Source organism: Lolium perenne, chromosome 3, assembly GCF_019359855.2.
Source record: "Lolium perenne isolate Kyuss_39 chromosome 3, Kyuss_2.0, whole genome shotgun sequence".
In the NCBI taxonomy this organism is placed as follows: Eukaryota; Viridiplantae; Streptophyta; class Magnoliopsida; order Poales; family Poaceae; genus Lolium; species Lolium perenne.
The window spans coordinates 262,518,145-262,542,284 of NC_067246.2; the positions used below are offsets into that span (position 1 = coordinate 262,518,145).

At 45.6% G+C, this 24,140-nt stretch overlaps 1 protein-coding gene and 1 pseudogene across 1 annotated transcript; one reads left to right on the forward strand and one right to left on the reverse strand.

Annotated features, from left to right (window-relative positions):
* The first annotated feature begins 12,329 nt into the window (after nt 1–12,329).
* Nucleotides 12,330–16,147, forward strand: LOC127344143 (probable glycerol-3-phosphate dehydrogenase [NAD(+)] 2, cytosolic). Its single transcript, XM_051370368.2, has 5 exons — nt 12,330–13,489; nt 14,335–14,556; nt 15,069–15,316; nt 15,444–15,583; nt 15,851–16,147. Exons 1-5 carry the CDS (start codon nt 12,862–12,864, stop codon nt 15,990–15,992), a joined length of 1,380 nt encoding a protein of 459 aa, XP_051226328.1. The 5' UTR covers nt 12,330–12,861; the 3' UTR covers nt 15,993–16,147.
* Nucleotides 16,148–22,315: 6,168 nt separating this feature from the next.
* Nucleotides 22,316–23,779, reverse strand: LOC127338652 (uncharacterized; annotated as a pseudogene).
* Nucleotides 23,780–24,140: the final 361 nt, after the last annotated feature.

Consider the following 24,140-nt stretch of genomic DNA (forward strand, 5'->3'; position numbering starts at 1 on the left):
TGTCTTGAAAGTACTATTCATGAAAAGTCTTTGCTATATGATTCAGTTGTTTAGTCATTATCTTTACCATTGCTTTGAATCACTTCATTCATCTCATATGCTTTGCAATAGTATGATCAAGATTATGTAAGTAGCATGTCACTTCAGAAATTATTCTTTTTATCGTTTACCTACTCGAGGGCGAGTAGGAACTAAGCTTGGGGATGCTGATACGTCTCCAACGTATCTATAATTTCTGATGTTCCATGCTTGTTTTATGACAATACCTACATGTTTTGTTCACACTTTATATCGTTTTGATGCATTTTCCGGAACTAACATATTAACGAGATGCCGAAGTGCCAGTTCCTGTTTTTTGCTATTTTTGGTTTCAGAAATCTTACACAGGAAATATTCTCGGAATTGGACGAAATTAAGGCCCACGATCTTATATTTCCACGAAGCTTCCAGAACACCGAAGAGGGACCAGAGGGGAGGCCCAGGGCCCCCACACGCCCTGGCGGCGCGACCAGAGAGGGGGGCGCGCCCCCCTACTGTGTGGGACCCCCGTGACCCTTCCGACTCCGCCTCTTCGCCTATTTAAGCCCTGATGACCTAAAACTTCGATACCAGTAAGCCACGGTACGAGAAACCTTCCAGAGCCGCCGCCATCGCGAAGCCAAGATTCGGGGGACAGAAGTCTCTGTTCCGGCACGCCGCCGGGATGGGTAATTGCCCCCGGAAGGCATCTCCATCGACACCACCGCCATCTTCATCGCCGCTGCTGTCTCCCATGATGAGGAGGGAGTAGTTCTCCCCCGAGGCTGAGGGCTCTACCGGTAGCTATGTGGTTCATCTATCTCTCCCATGGTGTGATCTTTATGTGATCATGAGCTTTGTATCACTATTAATCTATGTGCTACTCTAGTGATGTTATTAAAGTACTCTGTTCCTCCTCCATGATGTAATGTTGACAGTGTGTGCATCATGTAGTACTTGGCGTAGGTTATGATTGTAATCTCTTGTAGATTATGATAGTATTGATGCGATGTATTCCCCCTTTCATAGCCTGATGGTGACAGTGTGCATGCTATGTTAGTACTCGGTATAATTGCAATGGTCTATCATGCACTCTAAGGTTACTTAAATATGAACACTGAATGTTGTGGCGCTTGTTAACTCCGGCTTGAGGGAGCTCTTGTAGCCCTACACAATTAATGGTGTTTGTCATCCAACAAGAGAGTGTAGAGTGGTTTTATTATGTGATCAATGTTGAGAGTGTCCACTAGTGAAAGTATGATCCCTAGGCCTTGTTTTCAAACATCGAATCTCCGCTTATTTACTGTTCTGTTGCATGTTTACTCGCTGCCATATTTATTTAAGATTGTTACTACCACTCATATTCATCCATATTACTTGTATTTTACTATCTCTTCACCGAACTAGTGCACCTATACATCTGACAAGTGTATTAGGTGTGTTGGGTACACAAGAGACTTCTTGTATCGTGATTGCAGGGTTGCTTGAGAGGGATATCTTTGACCTCTTCCTCTCTGAGTTCGATAAACCTTGGGTGATCCACTTAAGGGAAAACTTGCTGCTGTTCTACAAACCTCTGCTCTTGGAGGCCCAACACTGTCTACAGGAAAAGAAGCCAACAGTAGACAACAGACTCCCTTGTGCAAATTGTCTCAGCCCGTGCTCTTACAGATCCCATGCCGCTAAAGGATATATATGCCCAGATGCTAAGCACTGAGCAGCGCATGGATGAGCGCAAAGCTGAGCTTCAGTTTGATATGCTGATGTCGGCGAATTTTGCTAGTTCCAAAGCGCCTCCTCCAGGTCCCAAAGGAAATCAGCAACAGAACTACCGCTAGACGGGCAACTTCCCTCCACAGCCACCAAAACCTCCATCGGGACAATACCACGGAGCTCCTACCGGTGGTGGATCGAGCAACCGTCCCACTTGTCAGATTTGTACCAAGACGGGACATGTCGCCTCTTGCTGCTTCAAGAGTTATGAAAAAAATTACCTCGATGCCGGCAATGATGGCCGGTACATGGAGAAACAGATTTCTACCTTCTCCGTCTCCATGCACCACCACGGGTCTACATCATCCTTTCCCATGGATCCCAGCTGGTATGCTGATACTGGTGCAATGGATCATCTCACCAACGAGCTCGACAAGCTTCATGTGAAGGAACAGTACCACGGCAAGGATCATGTTCACACAGCCAATGGAGCAGGTATGCGCATTACTCATGTTGGTCAATCTACCCTTCATACATCATCTCATCCATTATACTTAAAAGATATCCTCGACGTTCCATCTGTTACTCGCATCTTGTATCTGTCAATAAATTCTCTCTTGATAATAATGTCTTCTTTGAGTTTCACCCTTGGTATTTCTTTGTTAAGGATCGAAGTACGAGGGAGGTTCTTCTTAGAGGGGGATGCCGTGGAGGTCTCTACAATCTAGATGTTTCTGCGGTCAAGCATGTCTTCAGCAGTGTCAAGGTGTCCCGCTCGCGATGGCACTCTCGTTTAGGTCATCCAGCTAGTCAGATTGTTCATCATATTTTACATCACAATGAACTTCCTTCAGAGTCGAATAATAAAGATGTAATAATTTGTGATGCTTGCCAACAAGGTAAGAGTTATCAGCTACCTTTTTCCCTTTCTACCCGTGTTTTTACATCACCACTTGAGTTCATATTTTCTGATGTTTGGGGTCCAGCCCAAAAATCCGTTAGTGGTCATGAGTATTATGTTAGCTTTGTGGATGGATATAGTCGTTTTACATGGCTTTACCTCCTCAAACGCAAATCTGATGTGTTTCAAATATTCCTTCAGTTTCAATAGCATGTTGAACGCTTATTGGGTAGAAAGATCATTCATGTGCAATCTGACTGGGGGGGGGGGGTGCGAGTATCATCGCCTCGATAATTTTTTTCATGACATTGGCATTTCTCATCGAGTATCATGTCCACATACACATCAACAAAACGGCACTGCTGAACGCACACATAGGCACATTGTAGAAATGGGGTTAACTCTTCTTGCACATGCTGCTGTTCCCTTTAGATTTTGGAGTCATGCCTTCTCCACGGCGTGTTTTCTCATTAATAGATTGCCTAGTCGATTCATTGATATGCAGACTCCTCTCCGACGCCTCTTAGGGGAAACACCTGATTATACTTTTCTAAAAGTCTTTGGCTGTGCATGTTGGCCCCATCTTCGTCCATACAATAAACACAAACTCGAGTTTCGATCTGAAAAATGTGTTTTCCTTGGCTACAGTTCCATACACAAAGGTTACAAGTGTCTTCATGTTCCTAAAAACCGCATGTATATTTCTCGTGATGTTGTTTTCGACGAGAATGTATTTCCCTTTTCACAACTACCCTCCACATCCACATCCACTTCGCCTACTTCATCTCCACATATTCCTACTCCTGACCAATTTGATGATGTTGCGTATACTCCTCTATTAGCTAACCATGATGCAGGGAAACACCACGGCGCTCGGCTTGAACTCCTTGATGAAAATGCTGAGGGCATACCTGCGGTACACGTTGATAGCTCGACGCCTGACGTCGATCTGCATGGCGTGGTACTACACCCCATGCAGACCAATCCGACGTGCCGGCCTGTGACGGGTTCGTCACGCCTCCCCGGCCTCGTCTTCACGGTTCGGCATCTAGCGGCCCATCTGGCCCATCATCGTTGCCAGACACTGGCTCGCACGCGACGTCTTCTCCATCGCCCTCGTCCACGCCTGTGTTAGCTCCAATGCCTCCTGGATCACCTGAACGTACCGTGGATGTACCACTTGTTTCTGTCCCAGCACCTGGTATATTACTACTCGCCTACAACATGTAATTCTCCAACCCAAACAAAGGACCGATGGAACTATTGCATGGTCTGCTCTTCGGTTGGCTCATACTGCTGATCTCACCCGTACTGAACCCCGTGATCATCGAGAGGCTATGTCATGTCCTCATTGACGTGCAGCCATGGAGATGGAATTCTCTGCCCTTCAAGCTAATCAGACATGGCACCTTGTTCGTCCAGTTCTGGAGCAAATATTATTGATTCTAAATGGGTGTCCAAAGTGAAGCAGAAATCTGATGGGTCTATTGAGCGATATAAAGCTCGTCTGGTTGCTAAGGGATTTAAACAACGATATGGTCTTGACTACGAAGATACCTTCAGTCCTATTGTCAAGCCCACTACCATCCGTTTATTGTTATTTATGGCACTTACACATGGTTGGTGCCTCCGGCAGTTGGACATTCAAAATGCATTCTTGCATGGGATTCTTGAAGAGGAGGTGTACATGCGCCAGCCACCTGGTTTTGAGGACACTAGTCAGCCCACGCACATGCGTCGTCTTGACAAAGCACTTTATGATTTAAGCAGGCTCCCAGGGCATGGCATTCACGTCTTTGCTCCATTCTTGGTGGTCTTGGTTTCAAGTCATCTACAGCTGACACTTCACTCTTCATTCTTTGTCGTCCCGACATCACTCTTTATCTGTTGGTTTATGTGGATGACATTATTGTTGTCAGTTCGTCTCCTGCTGCTATTGATCGGCTCATCCAGCAGCTGCGTGGTTCCTTTGCACTTAAGGATCTTGGACAGCTTAATTATTTTCTTGGTGTCGAGGTGAAATTCCTCAATGGTGGTCTCCTTCTGACTCAGCGCAAATATGCTTCAGAATTACTCAGGCGTGCCGGTCTTTTGAAGTGTGGCCCCTCTCCTACACCGATGATATCTTCTGAAAAGTTATCTGCTATGGATGTCACTTCTCTTTCAGCTGATGAATCTACTCGGTACCGCAACATTGTTGGAGGGCTGCAATACCTTACTATGACTCGTCCTGATCTCTCCTTCTCGGTGAACAAGGTGTGTCAATACGTACATGCTCCCCGGAGTTCCCATTGATCTGCGGTTAAGCGAATCTTGCGATATGTTCAGTCTACACTGTCCGATGGTTTGCTGTTGAGACGACCTACTCGTTCTCATGATCTTCTGTCAGCCTTCTCCGATGCGGATTGGGCGGGAAATGCTGATGATCGCCGATCAACCGGGGGTATGCTGTCTTCTATGGCGGCAATCTCATTGCCTGGAGTGCTAGGAAGCAAGCCACCGTTTCACGCTCCAGTACAGAGTCCGAGTATAAGGCTGTTGCAAATGCAACTGCTGAAATCATTTGGATACAAGCATTACTTGGAGAACTTGGCATATCTCAGAGTCGTCCGCCTATAGTTTGGTGTGATAATATTGGAGCGACATATCTTTTTTCGAACCCTGTGTTTCATGCTCGAACTAAGCATATTGAGGTGGATTTCCATTTTGTTCGAGAAAGGGTAGCTCAGAAGTTGCTTCAGATCAAGTTCATCTCCTCCACGGATCAGCTAGCTGACATATTTACAAAACATCTACCTCTACCATTGTTTCAACATTGTAGGCGCAATCTCAACCTTCATAGTGGCTGAGATTGTGGGAGGGTGTTAAACTACCTTGTATAGGTTGTATACGTACATACGTATTGTACCATGTATTTGTAATGTGCTACCCTATATATAATGGATACCTGGCCGCCCGTATGAGGCATGGCTCCTACCCTACCAATACCCTTTTTCTCCTACATTCGTACATCCAGCAACTTAAACACATCTTGCCAGAATTTACGAGTAAATATTTTATCTCAGTCAGATACTATTGTAATAGGAGCTCCATGTAATTTCATGACTGTATCCATGGAAGCTTTAGCAACTATATATAGAGGCACTGAAAATATGTTTGAGAGGCACTGAATGTGAATACCTAACTTTCTTTTTGCGGGTATATGGTCCAACAGGCTTTAGTGTTCTATGCCGGTAGCTTCTTTTCCACTGCATATGCATCTATTTTTCGCATCATAAGTCATAATTTACTATCAAGATGCATATTAACCATACCTAACTAGTAACTACTTGATATTGGCACGCATGTTAGGGAAAGCCAAGGAGCACTCCAGTTGAACCAGCTCAGAGAATCAGACTCGGGGAGGAAGACCGGCGGCAACAGCGACGCCCCCGAAGAACCGCACGCACCTCCGCAAACCCACGAACGAAGAGGAGAAGCAGAGAAAGGCTAAGCGAGGAGAGCTGCTGCCGCAGGCAAGAAACAACCAAATGAGGAGGAAGTGAGGAACATGTCCTGATGTTTGGATAAGGTATGCCTCTATGGCGACTGGCGTGATGCCGATTCTAGAACCTTCTTTGCCTCCTTCCCCCTCTGATCCCGTCTCTCTCTCCTCCTCCCCCATGCCTCCTTCCTTCACCAGCGACCCTCTCCTCTCCTTCGCATCCTCAGTTTTTCCCCTGCCCCGTCCCATTCTCTCCCCATGTGCTTCCTCTCCAATTCCATCTCATAATCCTGAGCGACCTAAGAAACCCAAGCCATCCGACCAGAGCAAGCAAGATTCAGTTGTTTTCCAACCAATCTCTAGGCAACCAACCGAATTTCCCCTCCGGCTATGGCCTCATCCCGTGTTCCAAAGATTTTCGTCAGTAAGGGCACTCAATCAGCTTTGTTGCTGGGAGGGTTCCAACATCTATAGGCCTCGATGTGAGCTCCCCCAGGAAGAGCAAGTGGTGGAGGGAGGTCTTTGGGAGAAAACAAGAACGCCCATGGCTGGGCACCAGGGTTCCTCCCATTGTCGCCATGGTGGGGGAAGCCTACCTCCTGACTCTGCTTTAGATTCCTGCCAAACGCCTGGAAGAAGAGGAGGTTATGAAGTCTTTACCAATGGGAAGCAACATGGTTCTACTACAGGAGATCGTCACATGATACAACAAGCAGTTCGATGGGGAAGCGGCGTCAGCCTGCAAGGTGCCATGAAGATGATCGGATGGAATTGTCAAGGTAAGGGCAAGAATCTTCATAGTTCTAGTAAAATGGGGTACCTTGCCAATTTGATGTCGTCAACAGGAGCACAGCTAATTTTTGTGTCTGAAACTAGATCATCTAAATGCACCTCAGTACAGCTTAATAATCACTTTAACATTGCTGATAGTTATGTTGTACCTTCTAATGGCCTTTCGGGTGGTCTTTGGCTTCTGTGGACTGATGAAGTTCAAGTTGATGTCAAGTTCTCTAATAATCATGTTATTTTAGCCATGGTTATAAATATAGCTACTAGAATTGAGTTTGCGCTGGTTTGTATTTATGGAGATCCTCATCATCGCCAGACTAGGGTAATTTGGAACCATATTTTCAATTTTGTGCATGACAATCTGGGAAAGCCAGTAGTTTGTATAGGAGATTTCAATGACATCATGTGTGATCAGGACACCACCTCTGCTAATATAAATCACTACCGTATGCGTACTTTTAATGGTTATGTTAAGGAATGAGGTCTTCTTGATCTTGGTTTCAGCGGTCCTGCTTATACTTGGACAAACAAGCGTTTCTCTTCTACTCCTGTTTTTGAAAGACTTGACCGTTGTCTTGCTAACACCGAATGGTGTGAATTGTATCCGAATACAAATGTTTTTAATCTTCCTATCATGTTTGGAGATCATGCTCCTATTCTTCTGCTAACTGAATCTCAATACCGCAGACCGAAGCTAAAGTTTAAGTTTGAGAATTGGTGGACTATGGAAGAAGATTTCCAAAATGTTGCAAAAACTGCTTGGGATTTGTCTGCTAATAAACCTTTCCATTCTAGAACGACTAATCTTGCAGGTACTCTAAAGAAATGGTGCAAGAAGAAAAAGCCGATTCAACATCAGCTTGACACGCTACAACAACAAATCAACTCCATCCAGATGCAACCTATACAAGAACAAGATCATGCTCTCGAGGTAAAACTTATAGCTCAATATGAAGAAAACATGACAAAACTTACTGAATTCTACAGGCAACGAGCAAAAAAACATTGGGCAACTCAAGGAGACAGGAACACTTCTTTTTTTCATAATGCCGTTCAAAAGCGCAAGAGACGAAATCGTATTGTATCCATTAAAGATGCTCATGGAAATAATCTTTTTGATCTTGAAGACATTGCACATGAATTTGTTAATTATTTCAAAAAATATTTTCCACTCCTCTTTTACTAACAATGGTAGACCGTTCTTGAATACCTGGCAAATTATCAAAGCCATGAGAAAGAATGCTTCCCCGGGACCCGATGGTTTCAATGTGGGGTTTTACATCTCGGCCTGGAGTTGGATTGGAGAAGACGTTACTAATCTCGTAAGAAATTTCTACATCACGGGTATCCTTCCTCCTCGTCTAAATGAAACTCAAATTTCACTCGTTCCAAAAAAGTTGGTTTGCTATGTTCCTTCAGACTTCAGACCCATCAGCCTTTGTAACGTGGTTTACAAAATAATTGCTAAATCCTTGGCGAATAGGTTGAAATCTCACTTACGAGATTACATTCATCCCTCACAACAAGCTTTTATCGAAGGTAGGCGTATTAGTAATAATATCATTGTAGCTCAAGAAATCACCCACTCCTTCTCTCTTAATTCTTGGGATGGTACTGATTTCATGGTAAAAATAGATTTAGCCAAAGCTTTTGACAGATTAGAATGGAATTTGATTGTGTCTGCCCTTGCACGTAAAGGGTTTCATGAGCATTTCATAAATTTAATCTATGCATGCATTTCTTCTCCAACGTTTTCAGTTATTATTAACGGCCAATCCTTTGCCCATTTCAAAAGTACCAGAGGCATAAGACAAGGATGTCCATTGTCTCCTTCTCTTTTTGTCCTTGCCGTAAATGAGCTTTCTATCGCACTACAGGATGCACTTGAGGCAAATCACCTCACTGGTCTTTCACTTGGACCGAATTGTCCTCCTATTCATTCTCTTATGTTCGCAGATGATCTTTTGGTATGTGGAAAAGCTAATGAGCAGGAAGCAAATGCCATATCCCATGTCTTGCAACAATTTTGTCATCAATCAGGTCAGCTTCCAAATTGGAACAAATCAGGTATAATGTTTAGTAAAAAAGTTAACTTCCAGGTTAGACAAGGCATCAAGCAAATTTTCCCAGTCCCGGACATTGACAACAACACCATACATTTGGGACACCCTCTCATTCTTCCAGCGAAAGACAGATCAAGGGCTTACAACTTCGTCTACGACAAATTCAAATCAAAACTAAGTGCCTACAAAGCTAATAGATTGTCACACACAGCAAGACTAACCCTCATAAAATCTGTCTTTTCCTCAATCCCAGTCTACTATAAGTCAAATATTCTCTTCTCAAAGAAATTCTTAACAAAACTCACAGCTATTATTAGGAATTTCTGGTGGACATGTATCAAGGAGGAGCAAACTACAAGAAGCCTGTGTCTTAGGGCATGGGAGGATATTTGTGTTGAAAAGAAAATAGGAGGACTTGGTGTTAGAAATATGCAAGCTATAAATCAAGGACTGATTCTTTCTGCAGCCTGGAGATTAGCAAAGGAACCACAAAGCCACTTGGCACTCATACTTAAGGCAAAGTATCACAGTGACACATCCATTTGGAGAGCAAAAACGAACATTGCAAAATCTGCTTTTTGGACAGCCATTCTCAAGGTGAGACCTCTCTTAATTTCAGTATCGTTCAATCAAATTGTGGATGGCAGTAGTTCTATTTGGAGTGCCCCGTGGTTCTCCATGTGGCAACATATATATGATAATCTTATAATTCAGCCAGGCCCCTTTGTTTATCCTGCCACAGTTAAGGACCTTTGGATTCCGAACTAGAAAAAATGGAATGTGCATTTAATAAATTCTTTGTTCACACCTGAAACTGCTACTGCTATTCTTGAGACTCCCATTATTAATTCTGAAGGCAAAGATACTCTTGTTTGGAAACTAACTCCTTCAGGTGTATGTTCTTCCAAAAGTGCATATAAGCATTGTTTTAATAATCTTGCTTTGCCTGCTAATCAGAGACCAAAAGTTGTACCTCCACATATTGTCAACCTTCTCAATCAGGTATGGCAAGAGAAGCAAATGGCGCCGAGGGTCCAGACTTTTGCTTGGCGACTGCTGCGTCGAGCCCTACCCATAGGTAAGAGAGCTAGCAAATTTTCGAAGCACATCAAAGAAGATTGTAGCAGGTGTGGTGGTGTGGAAGATGAGATGCATATGCTCTTTCTTTGTGCTTTTTCAAAAGCGGCCTGGTTTTCTGCTCCTTGGTTTATCCGAACTGAGATTCTAGCTGAAAACCATCGCTCGGTCTCCCAGATGATCCAGGCTTTACTCTCTTCTGGCCATCCACATATTAATATTTTCTACTTTATATACCTTCTTGTGGTGTCTTTGGAAGGCGAGGAATGATGCACTTTTTAACAAAAGAAATACTAATCCTCTTCAAGTTTATCATGCAACTAATGCAATATTGCAGGGATTAAAACTCGAGGACAATGATTTCAAACAGGGTAGTCGACGTGTCGTTTTGGTGGAACAGGGCTTGGAGCCACAACGGGACCCTTTTTCTCTTGCAGGTAATATCATCTGTTATGATGCTGCCTGGAAGAGTGCGGACAATCAAGAACCTACTCCTGCGGGCATAGGCATTATCATTCAAATCCAAAATAACCAACATTGCCAGCAGATACATTTAGCTGCCTTATCTCCGGCAGCTCATTCCCCTCTTCAGGCAGAAGCTTTTGGATTGCTGCTAGCCGCCAAAGTAGCAGATCTTCTACACATTGAAGAACCACAATTCTTCACAGATTGCTCCACACTAGAATCAACAACAAAAGCTACCTCAGTTCTCAATGCTCCAAGACATTGGGTCATCAGACCCATTTTGGCTGATATTCAAGCAACATATGCCTTTCATCCAAGCAGAGTAGCCCATATAACCAGATGTTTCAATTTCAAGGCTCATCATCAAGCTAGACTAGGTCTCAGACTTCAATCTACTTCTCTAGCATTTAGATGTCTCTCCTCCAGCAAAACGCAATGTTTCTGCAGAGATGTACTCTCTATGGCTAGTGTGAATCCTTTCACACTTCTATCTGTAAAATGTTGCTGAGATAAATAAAATCTTCTGATGTTTTAAAAAAAAAAGAGCACTCCAGTTGCTTGGTGCGTGTCCATGAGTCCAAATTCTCCACATCAAGCCACTGTGCCGACTCTAGATCGACTATCATGCTCCAGTTGGTGCTGCATCCGTTAATGATGTCCTTGGTCCCTGTCAACCGATCTACCAAACAGTTGCAATAAACCAACACTGAGAAAGGATATCTTGACAAAAACACTTGGCCCTGTGTCTACATTGCGTCTAAAATCCAAATGAGTAAAGACTGAAGTAATCATTACCATGTTCAGCGCCCATCTCCTATCAGTAGCGTACCTAATCAGCATGATGGAACGGCCGTGATATTGCTCCATCAGCAAAGGTAGGATTTGCGCTTGCACTACCTCACCTCTTTGTTAGCTGAACTTGGGCGACGGAAATACTGCAGCCGAGCGCAGCCAACTTTTCCATGTCGCGCCTCCCGTACCTTCTATGGCTCGCCTGGTACCTTCTCTCGTTGTTCACGAAGTCGGCCATAATACATACCACAACAGCGCACGAAAATACCAGATGCCATCGATGGTGGCTACCATCATGAACAGATGAACACGATAATCAAGAAGATAAGTAAGACTTTGAGTAACTACCACATACGTATTAAAATGAACTACAACATAGGTACTAGTTACTGATTATCTTTCCGTTTTTGTTCACCAAAACGAAAAATTTACAGCACAAGAGTTGTTTATAATGGCGAGCTAAACTTCTCAAATGAAATTTCAAACAATCGACTGTATGCGAATAATTTGATGAAATTCACTTTAAAAAGTTCTAAACATGATCACAAAATTTACAATTTAAGATACAATTTACGGCTAACGAAACTCGAAACCGATTATCGGAACAGACTCATATCATCGACGCGCATATTTTTGTGTACATCTTATTTTCATTCTACAATGGTTGTTTTGATTCAAAGGGAGAAGGCGAAGGAGCTATAAACAACTCACATTTTCTTAGGTGCAAGCTATCGCTAAAAACGGGTCTAGAGAAACAGTTGATTCAGGCGTTCCTTCGGCGCTGGCCCAAGGCATCTTTTTGGTGCATTAGATCTTTCTTCTCAAGGATGAATACACCTTGTATGCCGTCATCTTGAAAATATAATACTAGTACAGTACTTCTTTTCATTTTTTTTGAATGGTACATTTCATTTCGTTTACAATGCCGTGTAAGAAAATGTTCAGACTTTTGGAGCAGTGCCAAATAAAACACCTTGCACTCCCTGACCGAGTCGTGGTCGGCACGCGCCGGGCGCGCCCGTGGATGCGCCATGGAACAGTGTTGGAAAACAGCGGGGGATCTGGCGCCGGTGCACGCCACGGCACCGTCCCCATCCCCAATCCGGTACCGTCACCATCCCTCACTCCGTCTCCGTCCCGGCGACCTCCAGATCTTCGAAACCGTCCTCGTCTACCCCGTCCCCGTCCTTTCACCAACCGGCAACCTCCTCCCGCTCCGCCGCTACGCCCACGCCCAGACAGAGGAGGGATCGATCCCCACCACCTCGGTTCCGACCGGCGAGTGAAGCCGCGCGCGCCACCAACGGCCTCGGTCGCTCCGGCCGACAGCCCAGCGTGCGTCACCGCCTCGTAAATCCGGCGGCCAAACCCAGGCCGGCGTATTGCGTCCTTTTCTCGCCTTCTCCCTCCCGGGTTAGTTATAGCCTGCCTGCCCATCCTTGGAACCACCGAACACCAGGCCATCTAGGTGGTGGCCTGCACGCTTCTTGCTCTTCGCTTTTCCCTTGCTTTTCTTGCGGCCGGCGACAAGCGGCAGCGCAACCGTGGCAGCAACCGCAATGGGCGACGGGGCGAACGGGCACGCCGGCAACGGCGCGGCGGAGGAGAAGGCGGACGAGCTGCGGCGGCTGCTGGGCAAAGCCGACGGCGACCCGCTCCGGATCGTGGGCGTCGGGGCGGGCGCCTGGGGCAGCGTCTTCTGCGCGCTGCTGCAGGACGCGTACGGCCACCTGCGCGACAAGGTGCAGCTCCGCATCTGGCGCCGCCCGGGCCGCGCGGTCGACCGCGCCACGGCCGGCCACCTCTTCGACGTCATCAACGCGCGCGAGGACGTGCTGCGCCGCCTCATCCGCCGCTGCGCCTACCTCAAGTACGTCGAGGCCAGGCTCGGGGACCGCACGCTCTACGCCGACGAGATCCTCAGGGACGGCTTCTGCCTCAACATGATCGACACCCCGCTCTGCCCGCTCAAGGTCGTCACCAACCTGCAGGAGGCCGTTTGGGATGCTGACATTGTTGTCAATGGATTGCCGTCCACGGAGACCAGGGATGTGTTTGGGGAGATTGGGAGGTACTGGAAGGAGAGGGTCAATGCCCCCCTCATCATCTCGCTCACCAAGGGGATTGAGGCCTCCATAGATCCCGTGCCCAGGATCATCACGCCCACGCAGATGATCTGCAATGCAAGTGAGGTTCCTTTCTTCCTTCTTATCTAGTCGTCATACTACAATTTCCTTGTTTCTTCACGAAATTGATTGATGTTGTCCTCTCTCTTTGGTGAATTGATGTTGTCCTATGTTATTAGTTAATTGATGTTGCCCTCCGTTGTTGGTGTTGGTTTCCATCGATCATATCACATTTGACCATCAGCCTTTTTAATCGGGCACCTGCTAGCCACGACTAATCACAGGCTGTTATCGATCTTTATTTGAAAATTTCCCCTCTGTTCTTGGTGAATTGATGTGTTATTGCGGTGGTTCCCCCTTGATGGTATCGCATTTGAAGCTGTAACCATCAGCCTTTTAATCGGGCACCTGCTAGTTTTGACAGGCAGTTACCACCTTGCTTATAAACTTGGCCATGAGTTATGGTAGATTACAGATGCAACCAATTGTGTCGCTGACAAAATATCTCTGGAATTGCAGAAAGATAAATCTGTAGATGGATCTTGCTAAAAATATATCAAGAAATGCCTTTTGCTCATTGAATTATATATTTAACTGAATTCATTGTCATGCTAAAGCTCTAGATAAACTTTATCTGAGTAGGGGATGCAATTAGGTAATTTTTTTGTTTCTTTTGTTCTCATCAATGCTTTTTTAGTGTCAGCCGTGTTGAGCTTTAGCAGGCTCTTCCTGAATGAGCGCGACACTTTAGTTTTCTGTTTCTACACACCAAAAAGCAAATGTTTTGATCTCAGTTCAGAACTCTAGTTTCAACATGGTGTGTGCTGTATCATGCTTTGTTCCAGGCATGTTTCCTTTCCCCATTTAACTTAGCATGTGACTTATAGATTATTGGTTTTATTGCAGCTAAGGTTCCATTGGACAATGTTCTATATCTTGGTGGCCCTAACATTGCTTCGGAAATATATAATAAAGAATACGCAAACGCTCGTATCTGTGGAACTGACAAATGGAGGAAACCTCTTGCTAAATTTTTGAGGCAGCCTCATTTTATCGTGTGGGATAATAATGATCTCATCACTCATGAGGTCATGGGAGGTTTGAAAAATGTGTACGCCATTGGTGCTGGTAAGATATGTTCATTCGTCTCACTGCTTTTCTCATGTTCTGGCCAGTGCATGTTTCTAACCATACATTGTATTAACTTGCCATCATATGTTATAATATACTCAGTGTTACTCAATGTCTTCAATAGTTAGTAACTTGCATTATTTAATCATGCACTATATCAGACAAAATACCCTGTCCAAAAGGAAAAAAAATACACTAGCTTTTATTTCGACAAAACGGAAAAAGCATTTGCGTTTGATTTCATTGAGAATGTGGAACTTCAGTTACAGACCTCCTAAGAGATAGTTTGAGTGCCTCAAGGAATAGGCATAATGCCCGGAATGCCTGGAATTATTAACAAAATACACTATTTAGTATCTTAGTGCAGCTTAACTGCCGAAATACCCGGACAAACGACCCAATAAATAATAAATGCTCAAATATGCATCTGTTGTAATTTCTTCAATGTGCCTAGGCATTCCATCAGCTACATGTACTTGTTTCTCATTGCATATTCTGTTATCTTGTAGGTATGGTGGCAGCACTAACCAATGAGAGTGCAACCAGCAAGTCTGTTTACTTTGCACTTTGCACATCTGAAATGATCTACATCACCCACCTTCTGGAAGAAGAACCAGAAAAACTTGCTGGGCCATTATTAGCTGACACTTATGTCACATTGTTGAAAGGTCGCAATGCTTGGTATGGGCACAGGTTAGCTAAAGGGGAACTGACTCTGGAAATGGGTGATAGCATAAAAGGCAAAGGGACAATACAGGTTTGCCCCTTTCATTTTGATTGTTATCTGAACTTTCAAGTGCTGCGGCAATGTCCCTCAAGGCACCAGGTCTGCCAGTTTGTTCCTTGTAGGTTTTAGACTAATTTTTGTTAATAATTCATTTCAGGGTGTCTCTGCAGTTGATGCATTTTATCAACTTCTCAGTCAGGATAGTTTGAGTGTAATGCATCCAGAAGCTAACAAATCTGTTGCGCCGGTTGAGATGTGCCCCATCTTGAAAACCCTTTATAAAATTCTGATTAAGAGGTAAGAATTCTCCTTATTTTTTTATATAGTATAATAAAATCCCTTGCGAAATAGCTCAATTGGTTTTTGTTGGGTTATCTTAAAAAAATATTTTTTAATTGGATTTACTGGTTCTTAACAAGTGCTGTAACTTACCCCAAGACAACAAAACAATTTATCTCAATAGGCATACATAGTCGATTGCTACTCCCAGTATGGTGTTGCTATATTATACGCTAGCAAAGGTTCGCAGCCATAATGTGTTGATTTGTTTGCTCATGTGCACAGGGAACTTCCTACTGAGTCGATTCTTCAGGCTATAAGAGACGAGTCAATGTCTGATCCACGCGAAAGGATTGAGATGGCGCAGGGCCACTCACTTTACCGACCATCTATTCTTGGTCAACCAAACCGAGATGCAAACGCCTAGACAGATTCCCTTTTCGGTTTCCTTTTTTCAATTAGCCGTTAGACGTTTCTGAGGATTTATGTGCTGCTGTGCATTCGGCATTTCGGCTGCTGCTGCTGTTGTTGTAACATTAGTAAGTTCAGTTAAGATTTTCAATTGATTAACATTTTAAAGAAGTGTTGAGCGTGTTAGTAGGTTTTCACACCATCAATTATGTATATAGAATGATTTAATAAGTCAAGTTATATATCGTATTTCAAATGGAAAAAAGGGTATATTTGTGTTCCAAAGTGGAGTACCAACTTTGTACAGATATTTTGCGCCTGTTGTACATGATATGTCTTCAGATACCTGGTACTCCTTCCGTCCAATGTAACATGTCTGAGATTTGTCAAAATTTAGATGTATCTAGCTAGATGCATCTAAATTTTGACAAATCTTTGACATGTTTCGTGGGAAGGAGGGAGTAGAACAGATGTGATGTAAAACTGCAAGTTTTATCATTTCGATAGTTAACCAAACGTACTGCAGCATCTTGCAACTCTTTTGTTCCTACAAAATTGGGGCTTACATGCTGTGGCGAATATCTAAAAGTGCAGAAATATTTGGCGTCCAAGATAGACAAAAGAGCTGCTTTTATGGATGCCTTCAACCCTGCAAGTGCTGTGACAAACCTAAACCTCTAGCTAACTTGTTAAACCTCTAGCTATGTGACTGTAAATTATACTCCCTCCATCCGCTGAAAGATGTCTTAGTAAGGTCTAGAAAATCAGGATGGTTATTATTGGAACAGATGGCAAATTTGAGGGCTGAAAATGTAGCATGAGCCATCAAATGGCCTTTTGAGTGCTCAATTCAGGGCCCATTGTCGGAGATACCCTTGTGACTCTAGTGTTCCTACGAAATTGGGGCTGACATGCTGCGATGAACATCTGAAATGCAGAAACCGTCGGTGTCCAAGACAGGCGAAAGAGCTGCTTCTGTCAATACCTCAAACTTGTTAAATCTCTTATTTCCAGCTGTTACGTACAAGTCCAGTGGTACCAAAGATATGAAAAACATAACTACTTCCCTCTTCCATTATATAAGGTTTGGTCAAAATTATTTTTTGTAATGTTCGACTAAGTATATGTTGTTAAAATAGCAACATCTTTGATACCAAATGCATATAAGCAAAACTGTGGGCTGCCTATGGTACTGATTATATGCATATATGACTTTGGTATCCTTGCCTTACATCAACTTCAATAAAGAAAGTTTCATGCATCGCTTTGATGTATAGACCAGGAATTTCAACCTCTTTTTCGAAAAGAAACATCCCATATACATGGCCTTACCTGATCAAGTTCTGGTAATAATACATGGATTTTTTCCCATACTTGGAGCAAACATGGACTATGTACTTGTAATCGGCGTAGTATGTTCTGTGCCCATTCTCCACCTTAACCAAAATGTATTGCTATGTGATGACCATAAACATCATTTTTTCCTTCTTCACTGTTAATGAAGAAGGACGCAACGCTATAATCATATATAAGTAAGTAGTTCATCCCCACTAACATATTTGTCACAACATGTAGCCTATCCACCTCAGCAATCTGCCACATCAGCAAATTTTTTGTTGCAATCGTTCATTATTTTGGTCAATTATCCCGTTCAGCTTTGACAATTTTCATTACATTCAGCTTCTGTATCGCACCGATCGGGCGAGCGAACAGCTCACATGCAGCCCATTAATGTTCTTCTACTCAGTTCAACTTTTTGCGTTATTGATGTCTACTCTTCTCTCTATAACACGACACTATATCGCTTCCTCTCTCCCCACGATCCCGACGAAGGCATCTCAAAAGTTGGCAAAGATTTTCTCTCATTAAGTCGTTGTTTCATTTAGCTGCCCCAACCTAGCCAAAAATACCCTCTTCTCCCTTCCTTCGTGTGGTAGTGCCTTTTTTGCTCCAAGAATCTCCACTCCATGTGCATCTTTCCTCTTTTATGTGCGCTTTCGGAGCTCCCAATAGAGGATTTTGCACGGTTGTTTCTGCCATCATCTTTATTCTTTTAGCAAATTAACCCCAAGTTCTGTTCTGGAGACGTCAACAACCTCCTGTTGAGGTAATTATACTACTCCATATTTATGCGTTTTCTCTAAATAATACCTCCTTTCTCTCCAGGAACATATTCAGCATGGCTGTAGGCCAAAAGGTCAACATTTCCAGATCCAGTTGTAGGCGTTCATCAAAGAAGATGAATATATGTGCAGGTTAGCTGTTCTGCGTGAGATGCCGACTAATGGATTAATTCTACGCTTGCAGCTATTCGTGCATAAAGAACATGTTACTTGATTATTCCTGCTCATTTTTTGCATGACACCGAAAAACCTATGCGTACAATGCTGCCAATGACCATTTCTTTTTAATGCATAAAGTGTTCTGTCTGTCAAGTTTCCACCTTTTGATTTATGCAATTGTCTTATTTTATAAGAACCGGTGTTCATAGAGTGGCATACCCATAATAAGAGCATGTATTTTTTTTAGCGGTATCACTAGACATACTTTCTTTTATTTAGCAAAAAAAAATATATTTTAATAGTGATGTTCGTACAAAGCAAAACTTGATAGAGGACTACTATTAGTAAAAATAGTATTAGAGGACTACTATTTTTTCATCAGTGTTATGAAGCAAAGTGACTGTTTTTCGGTTGTTCTTTCTGCAATGTTGGTCTCTTATACATATAAAAATTACCATAAGAATGTTCTAACGTACCACTGGGTACCTACTACAATATATCAATCTGAGTGGAGATTAAATTCTCACTAAATATGCACAAAGAAACAATCGTAAAATTTTCTTGGACCTGTTAAATTTCTAATTATGAACAGAAACTGCATGGTGATAATATTAGTTATGTCTAATATTTCTGCAGCAGCGCGCGGAGAATCATCTAGTACCTCCTATTCATTCAGCCATTCCCTCGTTCGAAAAATAATAATTCAGCCATTCATGATGTACACCGATTTAGGCATGGAACATGGATACCAGATGCAAATTTCTTACTAGTAGAAAACAAGCAGAAATCAACAACCACGCTGCAGGTATGCAAAACACAGCAAGTAGAGACTGCAGTTCAAGGAAAACTTGAGAACAGACATGACAGTTATCAACGAATTCAAGATATGAAGTCGTCAATCAGTACATGGGTTTATTTTTTTTTAGATAAAAGGCCATAGCGGGCCCGACTTTAAATTAATAAAGCCAGCAAGGTTCAGATTCATACAAACTGCTGCGGCATACAGCTTAGCCAAGTAAAGCACACGTCAAACGCAAACACAACGGGGGCGGCACCCCACAGCAACCGCACTAAGAAGAACTAGCCAGATTACGCCGCAGGCTTCAGCTTTGGCTTCTTGTTCTCACGGAGGCGTACAGCTCCCTCAGTTCGCTTGTCAACCGTCTGAGATCCTCCCGATCTCCTGGTTTTGCCTTGACGCTCCAGAGCTGTAGGAAGATACACATTTTAAAAATCAGGTTAGCGGGGTCATTTAAGATTTTCTTTTCCATAGTAAGCTTATTCCGCACAGTCCAAAGGGCCCAAGATTGTGCGAGGAAGAGGGTCCATAGGAGTCTCCTGGCCCTCCCAGAGAAACCGGCTAGGATGGCGTGAAACTGTGAGAAATTGGCTGGGCACCAGTTGCAACCCAGAATGCTGCGCAGCGCGCTCCAAGCAAATCTTGCCATTGAGCAGGAGAAGAGGATGTGGGAGGAGTCCTCCGGTGCGCCGCAAAGAGCGCACGCCCCGGACGCCGGTCCATATCTGCCGGCAACCAAAAGGCTGGAGGGGAGCCTGTCAAGGATGAGCAGCCAGGCAAAGATCTTGATCTTAAGCGGGACCCTGGCTTCCCAAACGTCCTTATGGAAAGCAACCGACGCCCCTTGCGACAGCTTATAGTACATGGACTGAACGGAGTAGAGACCAGAAGGGGAGAGGTGCCAAGTCACCCTATCGAGAGCGTCTGAGAGCAAGAAAGGCTGTAGTTGGGAGATGAGGCGATTCCATTGATTCACACCCTCTGAGTCCAAAGAGCGACGGAACCTGATGTGCGGGCCCCCCGGAGCGCACGCAGAGGCTACTAATTGGTTTGTGTCCTCGCAAACAGCGAACAGATATGGGAACGAGTCTTTCAGCGGTTCGTGCCCTAACCACCAATCCGACCAGAAGCGAGTGCGGCGCCCGTCGCCGACCACATGCTTGGCCCCAAGCTTGAAGAAGTGCTTAACCTTGTGGATACTCTTCCAGAACTGGGAGCCACCTTTGCCCGAGCCAGAAAAGAGATCGCTCGCATCCGGATACTTGGCTTTGATTATTTTGGACCAGATGGAGTCATCCTCATTGTAGAGTTTCCACACCCATTTAAGGAGCAACGCGATGTTCATCTTCCTTGTACTGAGCAGGCCCAGGCCCCCCATGGCCTTGGGGCGACAGACAGTAGGCCAGTTAACCAAGTGGTACTTGCGATTTGCCCCAGTTCCTTCCCAAAAGAACTTAGAACGATGAGAGTCGAAACGGGCATGAATCCCCTCATGCAGAAGGAACAGGCCCATCGCGTAGATGGGCGTGTTGTCAAGGCAGGCATTGGAGAGGATAAGTCTCCCACCCGAAGTGAGCAACCTACTCATCCAGGGCTCGATGCGGTCAGCCAGCTTCGACAAGGAACAACCATTGTTCGAGGCGCAGTTTACGGTCAGAGATGGGCAAGCCAAGGTAGAGGAAAGGGAAGGACCCCAGTTTGCAATTCAGCTTGTTGGCGATCCTGATCTGTTCGTCTCTAGGTTGGCCCATGACAATGACTTCGCTCTTGTGGTAGTTAATCTTGAGGCCGGACATGTCCTCGAAGCACATGAGAAGGAACTTGAGGTTGGCAATATCTTCCTCCGTGTTTTGTATCAAGATGAGGGTGTCGTCCGCGTACTGAAGGTGGGAAATGCCTCCGGGAAGGAGGTGAGGGACTACTCCGTGGATGTGACCCGCTGAGCCAGCAGCTGTGAGGATGCCAGACAGCGCCTCCCCTATGAGGTTGAACAGCAGCGGTGAGAGAGGGTCCCCTTGGCGCACTCCCCGCTTGTTTCTGAAGTACGGGCCGATGACACCATTGATGGAGATCGCAGTCTGGCCACCCGACACCAGCTGCAGGATTCTGTGAATGTAGCCCTGGTCAAAGCCTTTGGCGCGGAGCACTTCCTCTAGGAAGCCCCAGTTGACCCTGTCGTAAGCTTTCTCGAAGTCGAGTTTAAGCAGGATCCCTCCTAACTTCTTGACCCGCAGCTCGTGAACAATCTCAATCAAGGCGAGAGGCCCTTCCAGAATGTTCCTTCCCCGGATGAACGCCGTCTGGAAGGGGCTTATAATTTTATTGGCGACAGGATCAAGCCTGGACGCGTACGCTTTGGAGATAATCTTGAACACCACGTTGATGAGAGCAATTGGGCGGAACTGGGACACCAAGTCAGCACCGGGAACTTTGGGGATGAGCGCTAGGATCCCGAAGTTGAGTCTTGAGATGTCAATGCGCCCCAGCACAAAATCGTTAAGGATGTGGAGGATTCCAAGTTTTAGCCAAGGCCACATGCGCTTGAAGAAGATAGGAGGGAAGCCGTCTGGGCCCGGGGCCGTGTTGGATTTCATATCAGCGACGATAGCCTCAAGTTCCTTCTTCGAAAAGGTTAACATGAGGTGCTCATTATCAGAGTCCGACACTTTCGCTGCCTCTCCCCAGATGTTCGGGGCCACGGAGCACACCCTCTCAGACGAGGAACCCAAAAGGTCGCGGTAGAAGTCATAAATCACCTGTTGGATGATAGTGGGATCCGAGGTGGGGCCCGTAGGAGTGACAATGGAGGAGATAGTGCACTTGCGTCTCCTACCATTGGCAACGGCGTGAAAATAGGCTGTGTTGGCGTCCCCCTGGAGCGCCCACTTAGTCCTGCCCCTTTGTTGCCAGTAGTCCTCTTCCTCGCGGACAATGTGAAGGAGCTGGTCTTCAAGCGCGTAGCGTTCAGCCCATTCCTCTTCTTCAAGACCCAGAGAGTCTGCTCTAGCATCAAGCTGTTCGATCTGAGCTAGGAGCGCCGCTTTTTCTCTTTTCGTGGCCGCTCCCTGGTTACGGCGCCAACCGCGGAGGAACTGTCTGAGCCCCGAACTCATGAAGTTCCACCAGTCAACAATGTCTCTGCCCCTTGCTCGAGAGGCCAGATCAATCCAACGTTGAGAAAGCATAGGTCGGAAATCAGGTCTCTCAAACGTTGAGAAGTACATGGGTTTATCACCTGGGACGACGACAGAGCCAGCGCAGGTTTGCAACACACACACTACTAGGAGTAGTTAGTTAGCTACTACGAAAGCATCGATGGACGATGGTCGATCTGCACACGGCCGGTGAAACAGAAACATGGTGACGATCAGATCCGGCAAGCGTCCCCTCAATTTGCAGGTGCGTTCGCTTGCAAATCACCTGCTGTTTTTTTTTTTTTGGCATCGTATCAGAGCCCCAGATTAGGCTGCTCTCAGCAATGAAATGACAGACTGGTTGGCAGTCATGAATGTAGATGTGGAAACAGGGAACGGACCTGTTGCTATTGCTACTAGACCCAGAATTGCTGCAAACATTTCGAGCGCTATCAGGACGTACGATGCCATAGCCAAAGATTCGCCTGCAGGCCATGCTAGGAGATAACAGCTTAGAAATTGCCATGATCTTGCAAGGACTACTACGGAGTACAAGGAGAAGTACTCACCCAGCCATGTCACCACGCGCTGCGGCTTAACCAACGTCTCCACTCGCAGGAAGCAGCTGTATCCGACGACGTCGGCCACGCGCACGTGCGCGCCGTCGAGGCCCCAGGAGCACGCCGGCACCTGCCGCGCCGCCTCGCCCAGGCATCGTGCACACTCCGCCGCGCGGCCGCGATCCCGCGCGCACTGCGCCAGCACGCGAACCCTGGTCTCCACCGTTGCGACGTCCGGAAACACGCGCACCGCCGTGTTCTTCACGGGGGCGACAGTACTCCTCGCTAGAGCGGATGCGTCCCTCGACGCATGCGCCCCCAAGGCCTTGGCGGCGCGTCGCCGCGCCATGGACCGCGCGAGTGCGACGAGCTTCCGCGTGTCGAAGCAATTGGGGTCTCCTCCCGGGTCTTCGCCGGAGAAGACGACGTCACGGAAGGCGTCCTCCCGCGCGGAGGTGGTGTTCGTGTCGGCGTAGGCCAAGAAGCAGCTCTCGCTCCTCCAAGCTCCGCCGCGCGCGGCGGCTCGCGCCGAGGCAGTTGCTGGTGAGGTTCTCGGCGGCCGCGGCGAGGCACGCGTGGCAGTTGTTGGTGCGGTCGAAACCGAGGCAGACGCCACGGACGAAGGCGCTGTGGTCGTCGGAGTGAAGCGAGGCGAATCCACGCGGCGCGGCGGCGGCGGGCAGGGCGGATAGGAGCGGGAGGAGGCTTTTGCGGAAGGCGCTGCTGTTTCTTGCGGCTGATGATGGCGGCGGCGGCGGGGAGCAGTCGACCAGCGCATAGCTGGTCGGGACGCGCAGCTGGACGGTGCCCTTGTCGACGTAAATACTCAGCACCAGGAACGTCATTGAGGCGAAGACGGCGACCACGGCGACGGAGAAGAACGCGCAGGCAGTCGCCCTGGCCATGGAGACGGTGGAAGTGTTTTCCGTGGTTACAAGCTGCAGCAACCCTGCAACGCCCAGTGATGACTGATGAACGACTGCACCCATGTACAAAAGGCGATGAGCCGGGCGAGGGAACCTGCACCGATTCAATGAGCGGTCCTTTCTTCCTTCCTTCCTTCCGGAGGAGGTATTTTGGCTCATAGGAGCATTTACACATATTATGTAAAATAATTAAAAAGATATTTTAAAAATATTAAAAAATTCTAACATAAAATTTATGGTGTACATCGTGACATTTTATATTTGTACACAAGTTTTCGTGAAAAAAAATATATTTTATGTGGCATGTACAAAAAAGATAAATAAAATATTCTATACATAGTCGTGTTGTAACATCAAAATTCATCTTTTTTACAAGAGACACAAAAAAGAAGAAAAATTTCTGAAAACTTATGTACGAACATAAAATATTTAGATGTACATGCATAATTTTATTTCGAAATTT

Bases quoted from the DNA above. Each gene is read 5' to 3' on its own strand.
- LOC127344143 (XM_051370368.2), top strand. From the start codon at position 12,862: ATGGGCGACGGGGCGAACGGGCACGCCGGCAACGGCGCGGCGGAGGAG. The intron at 14,557-15,068 runs GTAAGATATGTT...GTTATCTTGTAG, and splicing joins TGTGTACGCCATTGGTGCTG to GTATGGTGGCAGCACTAACC. The intron at 15,317-15,443 runs GTTTGCCCCTTT...AATTCATTTCAG, and splicing joins AAGGCAAAGGGACAATACAG to GGTGTCTCTGCAGTTGATGC.